Source organism: Rutilus rutilus, assembly GCF_951802725.1.
Source record: "Rutilus rutilus genome assembly, chromosome: 23".
In the NCBI taxonomy this organism is placed as follows: Eukaryota; Metazoa; Chordata; class Actinopteri; order Cypriniformes; family Leuciscidae; genus Rutilus; species Rutilus rutilus.
Window position 1 is genome coordinate 4,849,511 of NC_140233.1, and position 20,677 is coordinate 4,870,187.

Below are 20,677 nucleotides of genomic sequence, written 5' to 3' on the forward strand. Positions count from 1 at the left end.
TGCAGTTTTATTTTAAACAACTAGCGTGAATCCTATGTTAGTATTCATGAACACACTGGGATCCAGATGTGCGCATGCGCATTACGCACTAACACACCGTGATTTTTGACTTTCCCGGGCCAAAAAAAAATCCAGAATCCTGTGAGAATCCACGCCTTCTTTTTCACGGACCAATACCCACTACAAACCCCAGTCTCCAGCACCGCACGCCGTGTGCTTATGCTGGATACTCCACTGCGGTTCCGTTAAATCTGTTGAACGCGCGTTGAGAAATACGCCGGTCGGTCTTTCAAACGCTTCGGAACCGATTTGCAGCCGCTGCCTTTGAGGGTTGGCTGTGGATTGACTTAATGCCTCCTTTAAAAGCCCTCCTCGGCTTTTTAAGTTCAAGAAAACATCCGGACCCTTCGGCGTATCGCCTTTGACTTTTGCAGGAGAATTAAATGTTTATTTTTTGGCCACCGGCGGAGCGCGAGATCTTGCCGGTTTGCGGACGATGCTCAGCGTTTTTGTATAAAGCACCTTGTCCGTTCTAGTCGGTAAAACTTTACCTCAGAAAGCACAGTGGATAACTTGTGCATTTCTCCGAGATTATTTTGTGTATTTTTTTACCTCAGAAAGTGATGGCGGTGCGGGGGGCACGGCTGCTCGTGTTTTTCACAAGTCTCATCGTTCTCCGGTTCGGCGGTGCGGATAAAGGTAAGTTCCGTGTCTCTCGTCCGTTATTAACGTTACGTGCGCCGCGCGGCATCGACAAATCCCCGCTAATGATACCGTTCAACGTTTGACAGTCTGTTCCTTCACTAACCATTTCTACTACCATCTCGTTTACTCTGATGTTTGTCATACACAGCCTGGTTACTCTGGTTATATATTTATTTGTGTTTAAGAATTATAGATATGAGTTGTTAAACGCTTGAAGGTTTAAATTCTGCAAGGGGTCATACATGAACTTGCTATTTAGGGACCGTGACTAAGTAAATCACCACAGGTTGCTTTGAATGTAATGTGTATTGTGAACTTAACGTCAAATTAGCAATAGAGGATTTTGCCAGGCTTAAGTCAATTATCCATACCATAAGCCATTACAGATGTGGAGGCTGTTGGTAAGTAGGCATTGGAAAGAAGAGCACTTGTAGAAAGCATCCAGCCGTTCATCCATCCAGCCATCTATCTATCCATCCATCTACTCATCCATCCATCTATCCATCCTCCCACCCATCCATCCATCCACTCCAGAACAATGCAGGAGGTTGCTCTTGACCTCGCCTAAAAGAGCTGTGGTTGAGAGCCTAAAGGTTATTGATTGATTGTTGATGGTAATGACAGGGTCAGACATTTGGGAACCTTTACTGTTGGGAATGATGAAAGGGAATTTTCTGGCTGACTCAAATGAAGATCAGTTCCCTCAGCTGCTGCCACTGAGATTGCTGTGAGGTGAATTTGTAAAATGACACCAAATGTTTTAACAGGAGAAATATTTGCTCTTTTTTTTTTCTTTTTTCTTTGACTTAAATCTCCATCATTTTATGTAGATGGCTCCATATGATGAAAGGAGTATCCCCCCCCCCCCCCCCCCCCCCCTTTAAATACAGATCAGATGCATTTATTGGTCTTATCATGGTTGCAGAGTTCTCGGAGAATCGCTTTTCATTTTTTAAGCTGAATGGCGTATGTTTAGTCTTGTCTTTTCTGTGTTTTAAAGGATTCTAGATATGGCTTGAATTGGTGCTTTGTACATGTGGCCAGTTTCGAGTTACTAATCATGGCTTCCCTCTGAAAATAAGTTTTTGTTTATTTGAAACACATTTCCCTGAGGTTTCAGACGTGCAGATTTTAAAGCCAAGCCACAAGTCCTCTCTCTCAAAGATAGTCTGCTTGTAAATTCACAATGTTTTATAGAGTTTCGTAGATTTCTTGTTGGTGCTTTAGTGGAAAAAAGCCCCTTGCCAAACTGAATTAGGCTCTGCACTTGTGGTACAAAGCTAGTTTATTTCAATATGGATTAAAAAAAAGCTGCCTTTAATACAGGACACATTCTTAAATTCAGAAATTGCTAGATGAAGTGGAACATAAATGAGAAATGTTTTTAAAAATTGAACTCAATACAGTGTCTTACGCCAGAAGTCCGCTCTAAAAAAATAGTCTACTTCACTGGCTTTTCACGAAATCCTTTATAGGGAAATGCAAAGTAGGCTAGTTGGTTTGATGGAAAGTCCTTGTGAAATTTTGTAAAACAGAATCAACCTTTCAAGATACGGTTTTGTTTTAGTTTGGATTTGACATGCAACAGTTTAGCGGAAGCGTCACTTATGAGCTTGTTTTGTCCACACTTCTGTCTTTCAGTAGATACATGCTGTTAATAATCTTATTGATAGCTCAATTAGAATGATAATAATAATTTGGTGGTGGATTTAAATAATTGGCATGCAAACCTTTGAATCTAACTACGATTACAATGCTACTCTTCACGTTCACGGAAAGTTTGTTAGCTAGGCTATACAACTACTTTCACAAACGGATACAAAAACATTGAGCTGATTCACAGCCTGCTGACAGGACAAAACTTCTTGCCATTATGATTATGAAGAGACTAAATTATGCTTTTTGCCTCCAAAGTATGTTTGTAATACATGTTATGCACATTTGAGTTTTCATCCGTTTCTTTAGGGCACATTTCAACGATACATGTAAAATTTGCAATAAGATTGAAATGGATTCAGATGGAGGAAAATCTGTGCACATAAACTTTGTCAGTAAGTGGTGGTGATTCTCTCAAAGACTTTTTAATTTTTTTGCGTTTTATTGCTCAAAGCCCCCCCTGAAATTAAGGGTGAAATTAAGGTGATTGGGACACTTTTTGCCATTGAGATGACATTGAAAAAATCAACCTGAATTCACCCTATATGTCTATGTGGCTTTTTAAATATGCTTTAAGACAAACCATGTGCAAATTCATAAGTCGACACCATTGCTGAGTATTTTCTCCTTAAAACTGCAGTGAACCAAAGACAGTCTCAAAAACACGCTTTGAAATCGCTGGTGTTTCTGACGTCACAAACTACCTTGTAACCAATCAGATCAACGTGTGATCGTCAACGAGTGGATCTCTCAGCTGAGTGAGTGAGTGGAGGCGGGGCTCATTTGCATATTCATAGAACCGCGTATACTAAATGAGGCAAGGGTGTCGAGTTACATTCAAAATATTTTAAGGCGTGAAGAATTTTTTTCAAGGAAAAAACGCTTTAAATATGTCATTTTGGTGATTAAAGATGAGTTTTAAGGGATGCAATTATTGTTCAGCGGGACTACTGATGCATCATAGAAGTGCTAAAAGGTTTATCAGATGAAAACCAGTTTGCCTTCTCTAATGCCACTTTGAGAATGGGTCACAATTGTCATGCAGTCTTCGCGTAATTTCTTTTGGCACAGCAGGTAAACGCACAAATGGAGACATCTGTAGCTATCTCCATCTCATTAGCTGTGTCTGTGTGGTTGGGGGGGAAGGTGGAGGGGGTATGGTCTGGAAAGCAAGCTTAATACTCATCAATGTCAGGCTGAATGATTGAATGACATTTTAACGCATCCAGTTGACCCCTCCCGTTGCCTCTGCTGGTGGGATATCAACGGCAATCTCATTCACAAGGCTGGAGGGTAAATTTGTGAATCTCTGCACTCACTCACTCTCATACTCTCGTGGTCTGGCTCTTTGCGACCGTGAGGCGCGTAGCCATTTTCTTGCCGCCTGCAGCTGGCTGAGAATGGGAGACAAACACATTCATCGTGTGTCTTATCTGTGTGCTCTTGTGTAAGTGTGACTGGCAGTGGGCAACGGAGTGTTTGGTTCTCCCCGCAGCTGCTTATCAATTTGTAGAGATTTCACCTTCTAGATCGCCTATGGCTGACTGATATGGTGTGTTATTGTAGACGTAGTTGTGAAGTGGGTCGTTTTGTGGATGGAAAGACAGGTCATTTGTTGTTTCATTTTACTGGGGAGCCTTTTGTTTGATCGGAGTCATTTGAGAGTTAAAGTACCAGCTTGACAGAAAAATAAAGTTTTGCAAGGCGGTCGTTGAAATTCCACATATTTCTGACATTAAAACAGCTTGAACCACTTGACGGTACAGTCTGTTCAAATAGTTTTCTATATCATGCATGTCTTGCGTGTGCTATAAACGTTCTTTGTCTTTTCCACAGATTTTTGCATTTAAAACAACTTAAACTGCTTATTGTACATCATACAGACCAGGGCCGTGCAGCGTTCAGTATCTTTTGAGAATATATTGAGAATAAATTCCTATTTAATTTATGAATTGAGGTTGCAAACAGGATGCAGAACTGCAATTTGTATTTGAATGTAAGGAAGTAGAAGTAAAGAAAATTAATTCATGTAACTATTTTATGTACTAAAACACCTTGAAGTTTGAAGGCCTTATGGACAGATAGGTATATTTGAAGTGCCACATATTGAAATTATTTTTATATATTTCATCATATTTTGTAAACTAACTTTTGTGGATTATAGTGGAGGAACACTTCCTTTCCCAGAATGCATTACCTGCCATTTCCAGCCATTCCAGTTCAACTTCCTAATCCAAATCAATTAAAATTCCAGTTCATGAATTAAAAATGAGCCAATTCTTAATTTCTGAATTTTGTATCCTGGTATCTTTCTAGATAATATGTTTTAGATGGGCTATTTATTAACTTAAAATACTTTTTCGAATGATTTAAGTGAAAGCGATGGCATCGTCATTGTTATATTCGTCTTCATTCTTAAATGTATTAGGCAAACAAGTTGTGATTGGTCACGTCTTTAAAACTGTCCATTCTGATTCAAAGCCGACTGAACACTCTTGCTTCATTGCAAGCTTAAAATTTAATCTCTTGCAGAAAAATCTAGTTTGTTCTAGAGCTGAAAAGTTAAGTTTGCAAATACATTTTAGCCTGGAACACATGTTGAAACTCTGCGGTTTGGTTTTTGTGGAGCCACTGACATCCATGAGTGTGGAAAGGATGGAAAATTCCAGCAGGAGTGTTGCTGTTTGCAGTTGGAAGACGTATTTGTCCTTCTCAATATAGCTTTTCACTAGGCGGACCCTCACTCTCAGCCTCTTACTGGGAGAGGTCAAAGCCCTGAAAGACAAGGGTCACCCTTGATTTCTCCTTCTGTGGTCTCGGTGAATAGAGAACTCTTGCTGGTTGTTATTGCTTTTCCAACACCTCTCCTGGTTTTTTTGGGGGGGATCCTGCTTGTAAAGAATGTCTAGATTGAAGGCGGTTGTGGCGAAGGAATCATTTTAATGAGGTCAGGAGAGACCTTGCTGAGAGGATCCCAGTGTTTGACCCTTGCTGTGAGGGTCTAGATACATGGCTTTTGTATGGATTGAAGGTCTTAACAGCTGTCTGTGAGAACCTGAACAAGACATAACAAAACCAGCTCTAGTTGTACAATTTGACATATGCTTGATTTCAATCTGTTCTTGCTCTTTTAAGTTGATATTATGGATTTGTGTCCATCAAAGCTTTCTCTGGTAAGCATCCATAATCAGCATCCATTGCTCCTCCTTTTTTCCCCGTCATCCTGATTATTTGATCATTTGTCCTTACAAACTCGGCATATGTTCTGTGTCGAATAGCAATCACTCCTGTTCACCCCCTTCCATAAGTGCTGTGGTTTTCCCATTGGGTTTAGCAGGAGGCTATGAATAATGGAAGAGAACCTTAGCTGTCTCTAAAACGGTGATTAATTGGTTTAATTTGATCATGTTGTACCGTTCGGGCTCCGTACACCACCTGATTTGTTCTCCACCTGCTAATGTCTCAGCTATGAATGCACACTTTGATCCTCCTGTAAATGAAAGTCCACTTTAAGAGACTGAAAATGTCATTATTTACTCACACACTCATGTCGTTCCACAAACTGAAAAAGTAGATGTTTTGAAGAATCAATGGCGTCCAAAAAATTGATAGGATTCCTTTCGCTTTCATCGTATCAAAACACACAGACATTTCTTATCTTATCTTAAGTCAGACAGGTTTGCAAAGACATGATGGTGAGTAAATGATGTCCGAACTTTCGTGTCAGTTGTTCAGAAGATTGAAATGGCTCCATCTTTTAAGAAACTTGTTTATTTCGCTGACTTAGCACTGATTTCTGGATCGAGTCATGTCTTTTGAGCTGGCCTTTGGAAAGTAAATGCGATGGCCTGACATGGTAATTGATCTCTGATTGGTAGGTTTGTGTGTATGTAACCATGGAGAGAGTTTTCCAGTTCTCCAGGCCACATGCTAGATGCCTCCCGCTGATATCGGCTCACTTAGTCTCTGTAGGGAAGGCAAATTACTGCCATTCTTCTGCAGAAACCTGCTGAAATGTAGTTAGCCATTTATAGGTCTGAACACTTAGGCCTAATTTAATGGATGGCCTCACTCTAACTCAAAAACACAGGTCGTTAGATTAGTTATTGATCATTTTTACTGCTCTAAAATGTTCATTTTTATCTTTGCAAACCTCAACTATTCTTGAAAATACACCTTATTGTGATACATCCATTGACTGAAGTATCTGAGAGCAAGCTAATGACATTCTGTGTAGCTCGTAGCCATTGTGCTTTGATTGTTTCTTTCATACCTTGAGCCAAGCCACAATCCCTATCTAAACCAATCTCTGTTGTTGTCTTACATCTTACAAATGATAAATTTAAAAAGGGTAGCCAAGCTTACGTTAATGTCCCTTTGTACTCCACATTACCGAAAGGCTATAAAGGGCATCCAGGCTCAGAAATGACTGGCGAATGATAAACCGGCCTTTCCTCCTCATTAGCTTTATGGAAGAGACGGGCTTCGCTTGACCCTTGAAGAGCTGATGTTGGTGATGTGTAGCCGATAGCAGAGATGTGTTTGAAACACAAGAAGGTTACAAATTTCTGTGGAATTATTAAAAAGTTAGTAACTCCATGAAGGTTGTTTGCCTGAGGCTCTTGTTTGTTTGTTTGTTCTTTTTTTGAACATTATGGCCCATTTTTGGGGAAAAACGTTGTGTTCTTGTTCTTTAGCATTAGACCTAGTGTTACGTTTTCCTGTTGCAAGTCAAAATTTGCATGCAGTTTACGAATAGGCAGCGACTAATTGTCACCATCCTTCTGATATGCAAAATGCTTTTTGATGTAGTATTCTTTGAAACGTGCAGTTCCTGCTGTGAACCCAAACGAGGTAAGTGAAAATAAGAGCGTGAACTTTCCACGACTAACATAATTTTGATCCAACTGCTGAAAGAATGATCAAATTACCTGAAATATTGAGTAAATAATCATGCTAGTGTTTTATGAATGACAGGCCAAATTCTCTGGCCAAGTGCCTGCTGATGGAAATTAATTAATTTAATGATAGTGTTGTTTTCCTCATGTTGTCAGGAAGCCAATTAATTTCATCCTCAAGTAGCGGCAGATCGCAAATATTTCGCAGGGTCTATCTCAGAAGCTGTATGTAGCCTTGCATCCGAAAGAAATTGCTGTTTTTGCTAATTAGACATGATTGAAGGCATGTCAGGAGTATATACATAGAGTTATTATGGCAGGACACATCCATCAAACATGCACCGACTCAGTGAACTCCTCCCAGGGGACACTGATTAACCCTTACCCGGGATGAAATACATAAATTGTGTGCCTTTCCCCCCCCCCCCCCCCCCTGCCGTTAGCGTGTACTGTCTGTTGCGTATATGAAGGCCAGGACGTGATTTAATCATTGGTGGTTTATACACTGGGTTCTTGGTGCTCCGTCCTTGCTGTGCATACATCAATTACACACACAGACGCACATGTGCTTTAATAAGCCTGCAAGTGTGCTGTTGCCAGTAGTAGTGTCACTGAGACTGATGGTTGTGACAGCAGGCGGGTGATAATTAACCACGATTCCTGCTATTCGCTTTCTATCACACACACACTTACACACACTTCTGAATGGAGCTGGATAGAGGCAGGATACATTGTGTGTGCGCATCTTTTTTAAGGGGCACAAATGGTGCTCTAAACACACCAGGGTCGTTGGTTCAAGCGCTCCCTCAGGGCAGAGCAGGTGACTAGCATTAGCTAGTGGGTGGTTTGTCCCAGTCTAATTAAATCTTAGAGAAGTAGCCTCCACATATCCTTTTGCTAAGACATTAGATATGCCCTTGATCATCTTGTGGCTATTAATATATTAAACAAAATGTAATGAAGCACATTAAAGGGTCTTTTAAACCACATTCTCGTCATATTTTAAGAGAAATGTAGACTTGATTTGTATCTCTCATGGAGACTTGTTTCCAGTGCAGGAGAACGGAAATGTCAAGTGAAAAAAACAAAACCTTTTTCAGGATTAATAACCAGTGGGCTAATATCGCCGACGATTATGCTTAATTGGGAGAAGCAGAAATCGTGATCACGATTAAAATATGATTGATCATGCAGTCCTACTCCAAAGTTTCTCCACGTATCCCAGCGGTAACTTTTCCACATTTGTCATTCTTTAACATATTAAAGCCATAACATCGATGTTAACCAGCTTTAAATTATTGCTTTAAAGGGGTGGTATAATGCCCTTTTCACAAGATGTAAAATAAGTCTTTGATGTGCCCAGAGTGTGTATGTGTAGTTTTAGCTCAAAATACCCCACAGATATTTGTATATAGCATGTTAAAGTTGTCACTTTTTGAGGGTGAGCAAAAATGAACTGTTTTTGTGTCTGTCCCTTTAAATGCAAATGAGCTGCTGCTCCCGGCGCAGGGGGCGGAGCTACAAGAGCTTGAGTCCTTTTACCTCACACACACATGCACTGAAAATTTCCAAAACTTTTAGCCTTTTATGTTAAAACCGGAGTCAGACAATGATGGAGAGACTCAAGAAGTGACAATATGTAGAAGCAACAGGACATTTCTGAATGGTTAGTTGATTAATTTATGTAGCTTATGTGTAATCTTCCAGTCACTGATAAGCATATTCTGTCATGATAATCTATAAATCGTGTTCCCGGGGGCGGGGTTTATGTACATTTTAGGGTTGGTGATGTCAGTAACCCGGGAGGAATGTGGTGTAGTCTCAACCAGCCGTTTGTTGTAGTCCTTAAAAAACGATTTCCCTTTGCTTTGAACTTTGAGCGTTGTAACTTTGCAGATGTTGTTTATGCTCAAACAGCAACATTACACACTAACTAAAATTAGAAAAGTGAAATCATAATCAACCACCCCTTTAACTACTGGCAAGTTTTTAGGCTGAATTACCAACAACAGGAGCCCAAAATAATGACTACATTTTGACATTGACAGTAACAAATATCCTCACGCATCCCATTTGGAAAAGGAAAGTCATTCTGTGTAGAGTGATTTGAACTTAATTTAACACCCTTTGTACAGGTGAGCAGTATTCCTCATATGTAAAGAGCCAGTCAAATTAGTTCTGGAGTTATGGTTCTCTTTGTGTTTTCTGAGGGCCACGGTTTGTTACACTGATGAGTGTTCCTATGGGGAAGCTATTGTGTGTCATGCAGGAAGCCAATAGGAAGAGCTGATCATCTGTCTGAACTGCCTGTGTAAATATGGCCGTGTGTGTGTGTGCGCATGAATGAGTTGAAAGAGTTTGTATTTTGGCTTAAAAGACCTGAGATGAGAATAACATAGACACAGTCTAATAAATTTGATGTGAAACAAGTCTGCAAGAGCTAGAACAACCTTACATTCAATGGGCCTCATTCATTAAACTCCAGTAGAATGAATTTGTGTTTAAAACTATTTGCTTGGTCGCATTAATCTCAATGCTATATGCTTTACACTAGAATGCTTTTAAGAACAATTTACGCAAATACAATATTCAAATGCGTAAATCGTTGCATTAATTTCAATTCAATGCTTTACATAAAAATGCCTTTACAATGAATTTAAATACGTTTGTAATGGGCAAATACCACTACATCTCCTCCAGCGAAAGTCTGTTGGCACACTTTGTATACATGTTAGCAAACAACACTTTTACAAGGTCTGCAATGCTTTCCTCAGTAAACCTTTGTCTTGTGAAGGCCTCAGAGTAACCTTGTTGGTGAATGATGCCCCCCGTGTAACATAAGATTTGAGCAAAAGTTCTGAATCTCTGTTTACTGTATTCTTCATCTGTTCATTGCTACGATCTCTGGCATCATATTGGCCCTGACGGTGAATTACGGCATGTAATTGAAAAGCGATGGGGGTAATTTAACGACGTGTACGGCTCCCCGGTGACCTGTGGAAAGTGTTCGCTTCCCCTTATTTTCCCCTTTTCCGCATCCGATGCCATGATTGATGGCCACAGTGTTTATCCAGAACCTCAGCGAGGAAGAGAATGATTGGCCGTGACCAATTCTGTTAGTTGTTGGGGGGGGTTTTGAGGCTCGCTTTTGTCCCATGATACGTCTGAGTCGTTTCAGGACGTGCTGTATTGATAAAAGCCAAGGGCCCGTTTATAAACGCATCGTCAGGGAAATGGAAGCTGTGCTTTTAAATGCAGATGATTTTGCAGCTCCATTATAGTGGTTAACCTTCCTTTCTAGCTTATCTCACCCAGAATCCTCAGAGGAGAGCCGCTCGGAGCTGTGAGTCATAGTCTTTTTGTTAGATTACGTGGGTGTCAAAAGCAGCGAAAATATTGCATCCTTGCATGAGTTTAGGCATTGCAGATGCGACTTTGAGATCCTGGAAATGCAAATGTCATTGGTGCCCTCAACTCTAGGAACGGTATTGCTGGAAGAAAGTCTTAGTCAGACTTTCCAGGAAGCGTCCGTCGTGGGTGGGTGTTTACCTAAGCTTTCTGTTTGGCCTCCAGTTATTCAATTCTGCAATCATATACCTTCCCTAGATTGGAATTACTCAATTTCTACCTTTCAAATGCACTGAAAAGGCTGTTCCACGTAACTCAAGTTGCATTGAACTCTATGGAGAGACTATAACTTTGAACCAACTTTCAAATAGGGCTGCACAATATTGAGGAAAAATGCTTATAACTAAATAATGCGACGTTCGATATGCGATACGATGATGCTTAAAGTGGGTAAAATAAACTTAAATTATCTTTAAAATATATTTAAAACGATATAACCTACATGTGTTTCACATTCTTTTTGTGACAAGAAAGCATCCCTACAGCTTCTGAAAGTGAACAACAGTGTTTTACTGAAACATAAGAAGTGTTATTTTAACATCAGTGGGGTTCAGGGTTTCAGGTTATCCTACATTAGGGTTATTTAACAACAGAAACTGAATAATCAAATGTAAAAATAAAACACTGCTTAGTCTTCACTGTATGAATTAAACATATACTGATTCTTATTAAAGCTACAAAAGTTATTCAGCCAAGATCAGTGAGTGATTTTCTCTTTGTCTTTTGTTCATGACCCCAGTTATTGCAAGCCGTTGCGATATACATATCGCGATATATACATTTGTGATATTTCCATAATTTCTATATATTGTGTAGCCCTACTTTCAAAGCACAGCCAATGATTAAGGGCAAATTTGCATGAAATAAAAACAAATGGGAGACTGCACATCAAGATTCAATGAGTTGTACTACACTATAAAGGTATGACATTCAGAGAATAATCACTGGAATATACACATTCTATGCTATTATTATGCATGAAAATGGTCCTCCTGTAACAGGTTTCGTGTTTTTCATGTTGTGGTTGAAATGTGTTTGTGTTGGTAAGTGCGTTGAATCTCTGATGCAAGTGATGTGAAACGGCCTTAAAGGAATAGTTCACCCAAAAATGAAAATTGTAATTTATTCACCCTCATGTTGTTTTAAACCCACTTCACTTTTTCTACTGGAGAACCTGAAATAATATATTTTGAGTCGTTTTTTTTGGTCCATATGATGAAAGTCAACTGGACCCAATGTTGTTTAAACTTCAACATTCTTCAAAACCTCTCCTTTTGTGAACTGCAGAAGAAAGCCATACAGTTTGGGACAACATGAGGGTGAGTAAATGATGACGGAATTCCTCTTAATGGGTGATTTTTATCCCTTTTAAAGCATCTCAGGGTCTCAAAAATGTCAAAATCCTCTTTATTCTTTACAGTTTAATTGTACTATTGAATCATAGATGTTTTGATTAATGTCTCACCAAAGCCATGGTTTCTTTAGACACTCATGTAGCCTTCCTTTTAAACCCTCGAGCTACATTCTCTCTTTTTCAGTGTTGTCCTTTTTTGTGTTATGATGGATTTATCCACTGAAAAAAACAATTTACTTTCCCGGTGCAATTTTGCCTTGACGACAGTGATAGATAACAGAGATGTCAGTTTATTAACAGTTCCTGAGTAGTTTATTCCGCTCGCTTTGAGGACCAGGATATGTTTTTTTTTTTTTTTTTTTTCATCCAGAGAGTTTGAGCATACATTTCTTTAAAGCCGTTCTGAGCGCCTGCTGAGAAGAGATAAAAGGAACGCAGTGGAAGAGGAGAGTTCGACTCTAATGGAAGGGGCAGTTGCAGACAGGTAAAAAAAACAGAGATGGAGATGAAAACAAAGCCATGGTCGGCTAGTTCCCAAGCTTCATGATCCACCCAGCATGGGCTCCACCTAGAGATTATTTTTGATACAAGATCATTCCTTTGACCTACACCAATAAAATGAATCCAGTTAGTCTTTGTAATAAGACCTGGGAGCCGCTTCGGTCCCTGTCCATCAGTACCTGATTTTTTTTCTAGTAGAAATGGAGACAGAACCAATGTTTGTGCGCCTTTTATTTTACAAACCACAAACCATTCATGCATGAACAGACTTTCAAAACCTATAGTGGTGCAATGATATGCACTTAACTGGTCCAAACTTGGACTGTTAGTGATTTAAAAAACAATCAATATCTTCAACAATCAAAACATTTTTCCTCTTTTACCATGAATGCCACATTTTTTAGACACTTAAGTTATCCTGTGTGAACTTTTTGCAGTCAGGGAGAGTTGATGTCACTATTGTTGCCGTGATCTCCAGTCTGCAGATTTTAGTCAGTCGAAACTGACAGATTTAACAGAACCTTTTTCGTTTTAAGACATGTTCACATCAAGGATGATAACTATAACTAGTGATGGGGACGAGACCGCCTATGCCGAGTCCGAGTCAAGACCGAGTCTTTGAAGGGTCGAGACCGAGTCTTTGAAGGGTCAAGACCGAGTCGAGACCGAGTCTTTGAAGGGTCGAGACCGTTCAAATACAGGTTTTGGTTTTCAAATACAGTCGAGTCCGAGTCAAGACCGAGTCTTTGAAGGGTTGAGTCCGAGTCGAGACCGAGTCTTTGAAGGGTCAAGACCGAGTCGAGACCGAGTCTTTGAAGGGTCGAGACCGTTGAAATACAGGTTTTGGTTTTCAAATACAGTCGAGTCCGAGTCAAGACCGAGTCTTTGAAGGGTCGAGACCGACTCTTTGAAGGGTCGAGTCCGAGTCGAGACCGAGTCTTTGAAGGGTCAAGACCGAGTCGAGACTGAGTCTTTGAAGGGTCGAGTCCGAGTCGAGACCGAGTCTTTGAAGGGTCAAGACCGAGTCGAGACCGAGTCTTTGAAGGGTCGAGACCGTTCAAATACAGGTTTTGGTTTTCAAATACAGTCGAGTCCGAGTCAAGACCGAGTCTTTGAAGGGTTGAGACCGAGTCTTTGAAGGGTCGAGACCAAGTCTTTGAAGGGTCGAGACCGTTCAAATACAGGTTTTGGTTTTCAAATACAGTCGAGTCCGAGTCAAGACCGAGTCTTTGAAGGGTTGAGACCGAGTCTTTGAAGGGTCGAGTCCGAGTCGAGACAGAGTCTTTGAAGGGTCAAGACCGAGTCGAGACCGAGTCTTTGAAGGGTCGAGACCGAGTCTTTGAAGGGTCGAGACCGTTCAAATACAGGTTTTGGTTTTCAAATACAGTCGAGTCCGAGTCAAGACCGAGTCTTTGAAGGGTTGAGACCGAGTCTTTGAAGGGTCGAGTCCGAGTCGAGACCGAGTCTTTGAAGGGTCGAGACCGAGTCTTTGAAGGGTCGAGACCGTTCAAATACAGGTTTTGGTTTTCAAATACAGTCGAGTCCGAGTCAAGACCGAGTCTTTGAAGGGTTGAGACCGAGTCTTTGAAGGGTCGAGTCCGAGTCGAGACCGAGTCTTTGAAGGGTCAAGACCGAGTCGAGACCGAGTCTTTGAAGGGTCGAGACCGTTCAAATACAGGTTTTGGTTTTCAAATACAGTCGAGTCCAAGTCAAGACCGAGTCTTTGAAGGGTTGAGACCGAGTCTTTGAAGGGTCGAGACCGTTCAAATACAGGTTTTGGTTTTCAAATACAGTCGAGTCCAAGTCAAGACCGAGTCTTTGAAGGGTCGAGACCAAGTCTTTGAAGGGTCGAGACCGTTCAAATACAGGTTTTGGTTTTCAAATACAGTCGAGTCCGAGTAAAGACCGAGTCTTTGAGGAAGCAAGTCTGAGTCGAGACCGAGTCTTTGAGGAAGCAAGTCCGAGTCGAGACCGAGTCTTTAGGAGTCGAGACCAAGACCATAAAAACATGTCAGTTTTCATATTCATGATTTAATATCACCCCAGTTAATAATCAACAGTTAGGCCTACAGACTAAGCTAGATTGGGAATTGTTTAGAGGAGCAGTCTTAACGTCTTAATATGGACTATGCTTTTACTATCATTAAAAAAATCCCTACCACATGCATCATCTTCTGCCTATTTTTCTAAACTGCTTCAACAGTGCTGCTCTGTCATCAACATGTTAAGCCCACCCTGACTTTTTTAATCATAGTTAGGACATGCAGAGCAAATAAAAATTTTCTAGTGGTATCATGTATTCTAGTGGACTAGTGATGGGGACGAGAACGCCTATGCCGAGTCCGAGTCAAGACCGAGTCTTTGAAGGGTCGAGACAGAGTCTTTGAAGGAACAAGTCCGAGACGAGTCCGAGAAAGCAGAAATCGGTCTCGAGACCGGACTCGAGTACTACATCACTAACTATAACCATACAATTTTAATAATCATTCTAGTTTTAAGAGAATAGCGACGTTCACATCTCAACTACAACACAGAGTCTGAACAATATTATTGGAATTGCTTTCAGAATCACTGATGAACGAACAATAAAAACATTGATAATTCCATCCAACTTTAAAGAGCTTGAACAGCTTTAAAAGCAGCAGATGACAAAAAAAAAAAAAAAAAGTGCTTTATTGCACTAAACTAATGCGTTATTTTGGCAAGTAAATGTAAGTGATCGAGGTGAATTCGTAGTTGTGGAAGTGCAGAGGAAAGCATGTTGAAGCGTGTGTGTGTGTGTGTAATTTACAGCACGCAGTTTTCCTTGTTCTGCTTGGAATCGGTAATTTATTTCCTAATGCCTCAGCTGTGTTTTAATTAAGGACATGTACTGTGTACCTGAAAGTGAAAAATAAGAAGTAATCAAAGACTGTTCAGATCAAAACCGGTGAGACTGCAGTACAATTAAAAACCCCTGCAGTGCAGACCCTGTATCGAACAGATATCCACCATTGACCCAGTTTGTGTTCCTCTGGGACTCTCGGCGCTTGTAGAACCCGTTTAACCTTCTCCAGCTAATGATGGCGGTCAGGTAGGAAGCGCAGGCACAGGACGGTGAGAGAAAGTGTGGGTATTATTAACTTTGTTTTATCAGACGACTCCCTATGGATTTGAGCGCTTTGAGGCGCGAGTGTTAATTGATGTTGTTTTAAAAGCCTTTGTTCTAAAGAATAACTGCAGAATTGGGAGACCAGCACACTTTTTTCTTTTAAGGATGTTAAAGCTTTTTCTATACTTTTATGCTGATAGTCCGTATAAGGCTTTCCATTAGTGATTCGATCATCACGGCAGCGCCAAATATCATGTAAATGGGGCCCGAAATGTAGGCTAAACCGTTGGCTGTGGTCTTCTGCGTGTTTACTTTGGCATTGTTCCTGTAGACACTTTGCTTTTCTTCTTATCTCAGACTGCCATTCACCTGAGTGTTTCTGTGCATGTGATTGCTTTGCTTTGCAGTGTGTTTTCTCTCTTTAATAGCTTTTCTAAGTCAGCCATGCTGAACAATCGTCATACATGAAGCCATTTCAAGATTGTCAGCGTTGCCCAAGAAGCATCAACATACTTGGCAAATCAATTGAAATATACTTCTAAAATCTTCAAAATAAGAGTTTACATTTGATTGCAATCAAATTGCAAAGAACTTGATAGTTAGAATGATAGTCTTTAACAAAGCTTTAAATATTTCATACACCTCTTGCATGTTTGTTTAGCTATTTTGTTTGTTTTCAGCTACCAGTAAGAGAACTTAAAGCTCCATTTGCCTTTTTTAATTCGTTACGGCATATTTTCCCCAAAATCAGCACAGAAAATGCCGATAAGTCTGAGCTGCCCTGCTTTCTAGGTATTGGCCATTGCAATTGACCGTTCGGAAAGACTCGCCCCCTTTAGTTACTGTTGCTATGTCCGACAAGCCACACCGTTCTCACGCAGTGAAACACACATCGCTGAGCAGAGAGGACACTGACAACACACTGAAACAGGACAGACCAGGTTACTTTTGATATGAAACAAAGTCTCAACTTTCAAATGTGGTCTTTTTTTTTTTAACGAAATTTTAACAAATAGCGTTTTGTGGCTCTTTAATGTGTCTGACAGATCCTGTAGAGCCTCAGTTAAAGCTGCTCGTGAACCGATCATCTCTTATTTATAGCATCAAATAAACATGAACATCAGAAGGAATGTTGTTTTAACCGCGGAAAGACGTCAGTACGCACCGTTTTTCAAGTTCAAATCCTCCAATGTTAATCTACTAACTCTCCTGACTGCTTTGTCGGACGAAAATGGCGGATTCAGCGGATGGCGGATTATGATTGGTCAGATCGCCTGTCAATCAAACTCCCTTTAAAACATTTTTTTTTTGTTAGACAATAGTTTTTTTTTTTAGCTATTGAACCGTTCAGTTTTTGCATTTTGTCGTGTTTTTTTTCTTTCTTTTTTTTTTTCTTTGTTGCATAAGAACGTCCTTTACATGTAGTGAGAATCACTGTAATGCACTACCTCTCATGTCTTTATCGGCCGACGGTTCGTTCAGACCTCTGTTTCCCATCCCCTGAGACATGATTTTTTTCCTATTGTGATGTTATATCTCAATGTGTCCAGTTTGTGAAGCCGCTTCATTGTGAGGCTGAGCTCCAGTATTAAGTGTTAGTATTGTGTTTTTGGAGAGCTGCTCTCTCCAAAGGGCTTTTGTCTGTCAGGCTCTCTCTGCTGCTGAGATGTTCGGTGTAAACCCGTCCTACACCACCGCCCCCTTCCCCTCCTGATGCCGCTGAACATGAGCTCCTAAATCAATGAGAAAAGGGCAGCTTGACTGTGATGGGCCTCACTTTAAAAGACCCAAGGAATGAGAGGAGGAGGGGCGGAGAGCCGAGAGACTACATATGTGGGGGTTTTCTTCATGTGTACACAGACATACACACAATCCAGAGGGCTTGGTGAACATCAGTCACTTCAGTGCTATTCTCATGCCTCTCTTGAGAGGGAAAGAGACTGGAGACTTCAGCTGGGAATTACTAAAAAGCACCATAAAAAGTATCTTAGAAGTAGTATATACACAACTCGTGCTCTCGTCCAAGTCTTCTGAAGTTGTTTGATAGCTTCGTGTGAGGAGCAGACTGAAATTTAGGCTGTGTTTCAAAAATATTGCTCATTACTTTCCCTATACATTCAAATTTGGCACATTGGACAAATTTTTTTTTTTTTTTCCCTTCATTTCAAAGTGCCTTTTTTTCTTATTAAGGATATACATATATACAATTTTTGTTTTAAGATGCATAAATTACAATCTAGAGTTATTAAATTTTTTATTTAAGTATTGGCCTTTTATCAGTATTCTCCAGAATTGTCTCCGGAGAGGGTCCTCTGTCTGTCTTGTTTGTTAGTCTCATGTTGTTGGAATCCAAATGTTTTTCTTTTTCACACTAGTAGCTACTTATAGTGCAGCTGATGATGGCGGACCACACACACACACACACACACACACACACACACACACACACACACACACACACACACACACACTCACACTCATACCATCAGAGCAGGTGTTCAGTAAACATCCCGCTTTAAGAGCTGTTCACTTCCTCAGCAGGAGTCTTTCAGCCCACACACACACACACACACACACACACACACACTGATGGCTCTGTGATGATTTGAATGTTATTGCTCAAAGATGGCTCTTTTATAGCTCAGGAGATATGTTCCTGGTTCAGTGCGAGTTAATGACCGCATCTATGGCATTATGCTGATCGCCACAGAAAATAATTATGACTCATCTGTCTTTTTATCGAGGTGGAAATTGTGGTTACTTAAAATGGAAGTGCATGGCCAATGCAATTAGCATTGTGTTTTAGAAGAATAGCCACAAGAGTAATTTGATAGAATACAACTTTGTCATGAGTAGGGCTGCCCCTTAATAGACGACTAGACATTAGTCGACAAGAAGAGGCTTAGTCGACCAAAATTTTATTCAAATCCAAACCTTCACCTAATATCCATCGACCTCATATGGCTTATCATTTAAAACATGTAAGTAGCAGGAACTTTTACATGGCCTCTCGCTCTAACGTTAACTTAACGCTATTATTAGGCGCTTATAGTGTTTGTGCGGAGTGTGGAAGCTAAAGTACTAGCGCATTTACTGCATGATATTGAGACGCCGGCGCGAACACTTACATTTTTTCCTGATAACAGCGGAAACAACTTAAAATATGCTGTTATTTATGGTCATACAGAGAAGAGTAATACATAACAACAAAACGTTGTGCTATTGTAAAATAAAGAACACAAATAGTATTCGCTTTCTGCCGTCTCAGTCTTCATGAACAGGAGTGCATCACAAAAATGAACTGAAACTTAGTGCTTTGAGGCAAGCTTTATGTGTGTGGGCTTGACTGCGGAATAGGCTATATATAATACCCCCCCCCCCCCACCCCCCGTAAATATTTAAAAAGTTTATTAGTATACTAGTTGGCTGGTAAAATCTTTAGTCAGGGGCAACCCTAGTCATGATAACACTAAGCTGGTTGCTTTGACACCAGACATGCAAGAATACTGTAAAGATTAATAAAGCACTATTTACCCAAAGGAATTATTTTGGTAATGCATAACCAGCCACCTAGAAAAGTAGTACCACTGCTAAATGGCCACTTTACAGCTCTAATAATAAATGGGGTTTTACTAAATTATTAATGCAATTCATGAGCTTCATTTCTGCTTTAAACTCTATGGAACAGTAGCCCGGTTTACTTCCACTATAAGTGTGTGTGTGTGTGTGTGTGTGTGTGTGTGTGTGTGTGTGTGTGTGTGTGTGTGTGTGTGTGTGTGTGTGTGTATATATATAATAGGCATGTCCCGATTTAAGTTTTTTGTTTGTTTTTTTCAATGTGATCCAAATCACTAAATATTGAATATATGCCAATACAGAGTTTTGTAATTTTTACACAAAAGAGAGTCCAACACAAGTCATTTTTCTTAGTGCTTGGTGCACACTTTAAGTACATTTAAGTTATTAAAATCAATAAAATGTATAGAGTGGGATTGGGTTAAGAATGTTTCCTCTGTTTTTTGTTACATAGCGGATTTTCTGTATATAATTTTTATAAATGGCAATAAATAAAGTATATAAAAAACAAATCTAATGTAAATAATATTGAAATAAATAATATAATATTTAAATATGCACATTTTATATATATATATATATATATATATATATATATATATATATATATATATATATATATATATAATATTTAAGTACGTAATAATTGTTTGTTTCTTATTTTATATATAAAATATTTGTTTTGTGTTTTTTTTTTTTTTTTACTGAGGGACAAATGACCGTTATTTGCGATATCTGAAATTACACCAGCAGACCCGTCCATAAAGATGAACTCGTATTAAAGTGGAAACATTCCTCTGTAATGGTGTTTTTGTCGGCACATTTCATGTTCGTGTTGTGGTTTGTTCTGTTTGGAGTTCACTTGGAGTTTAACAGTTTGTCGTGAACGTTTACCTCACAAACAGTGAAATAGGATCCTTGCGATCCACATTCTGTTGCTCATTCTTCTCTCCCTGCCTGTACATTATTAGATTTGTGGTTTCTTTTGGATCATCTAATCGCACCGATGAACTCCAAACCCGGCACCACCCCTTTCCCGTCAGTAGTTCTCACTCGACTTGAGCCTGATTCTCTTTATCCACCTGCCTTTCTCCTGCCGGGTGCAGTCGCTGGGAAAATAGAGCTCGCATGAAGAACCACTTGAGTGAACAGCAGCTCTGAGAGAACAAGATGAAGCCAAACTCATATCTCGGGCTTGTATGAAGCAAGAGGCTCGCTCTGTTTCGCTTGAGATGGACTGACCCTTATTTCTGAGCGGCGTGGCCGTGCCATGAGCAGAATTCAAATGAGCTTCTTGATGTCAGTGCTGTGGAAAGTTCTGTCAGATCCCAAAGTGAACGGATAAAATATTTATGTCATAAAACGGATGGTTCCAGCTGTAGAATCTGATAGGATCAGCCACTTTGAAGTCATTTCGGCAACTGTAAACATCCTACAGCCAAAGCTGAAGACCTACGAGGAAGATGATTTATTGTTATGAATTCATTT

At 40.0% G+C, this 20,677-nt stretch overlaps 1 protein-coding gene across 6 annotated transcripts in view; it reads left to right on the forward strand.

Annotated features, from left to right (window-relative positions):
* Positions 1 to 208: 208 nt before the first annotated feature.
* Positions 209 to 20,677, forward strand: part of neo1b (neogenin 1b) — a 135,387-nt gene continuing 114,918 nt past the window's right edge. For all 6 annotated transcript variants that reach the window (XM_084398006.1, XM_084398004.1, XM_084398008.1 and 3 more), the window contains exon 1: positions 209 to 699. In XM_084398006.1, the coding sequence (XP_084254132.1) occupies positions 624 to 699 (76 nt within the window). In that variant the 5' untranslated portion in view covers positions 209 to 623. The remainder of the gene's footprint in view (positions 700 to 20,677) is intronic.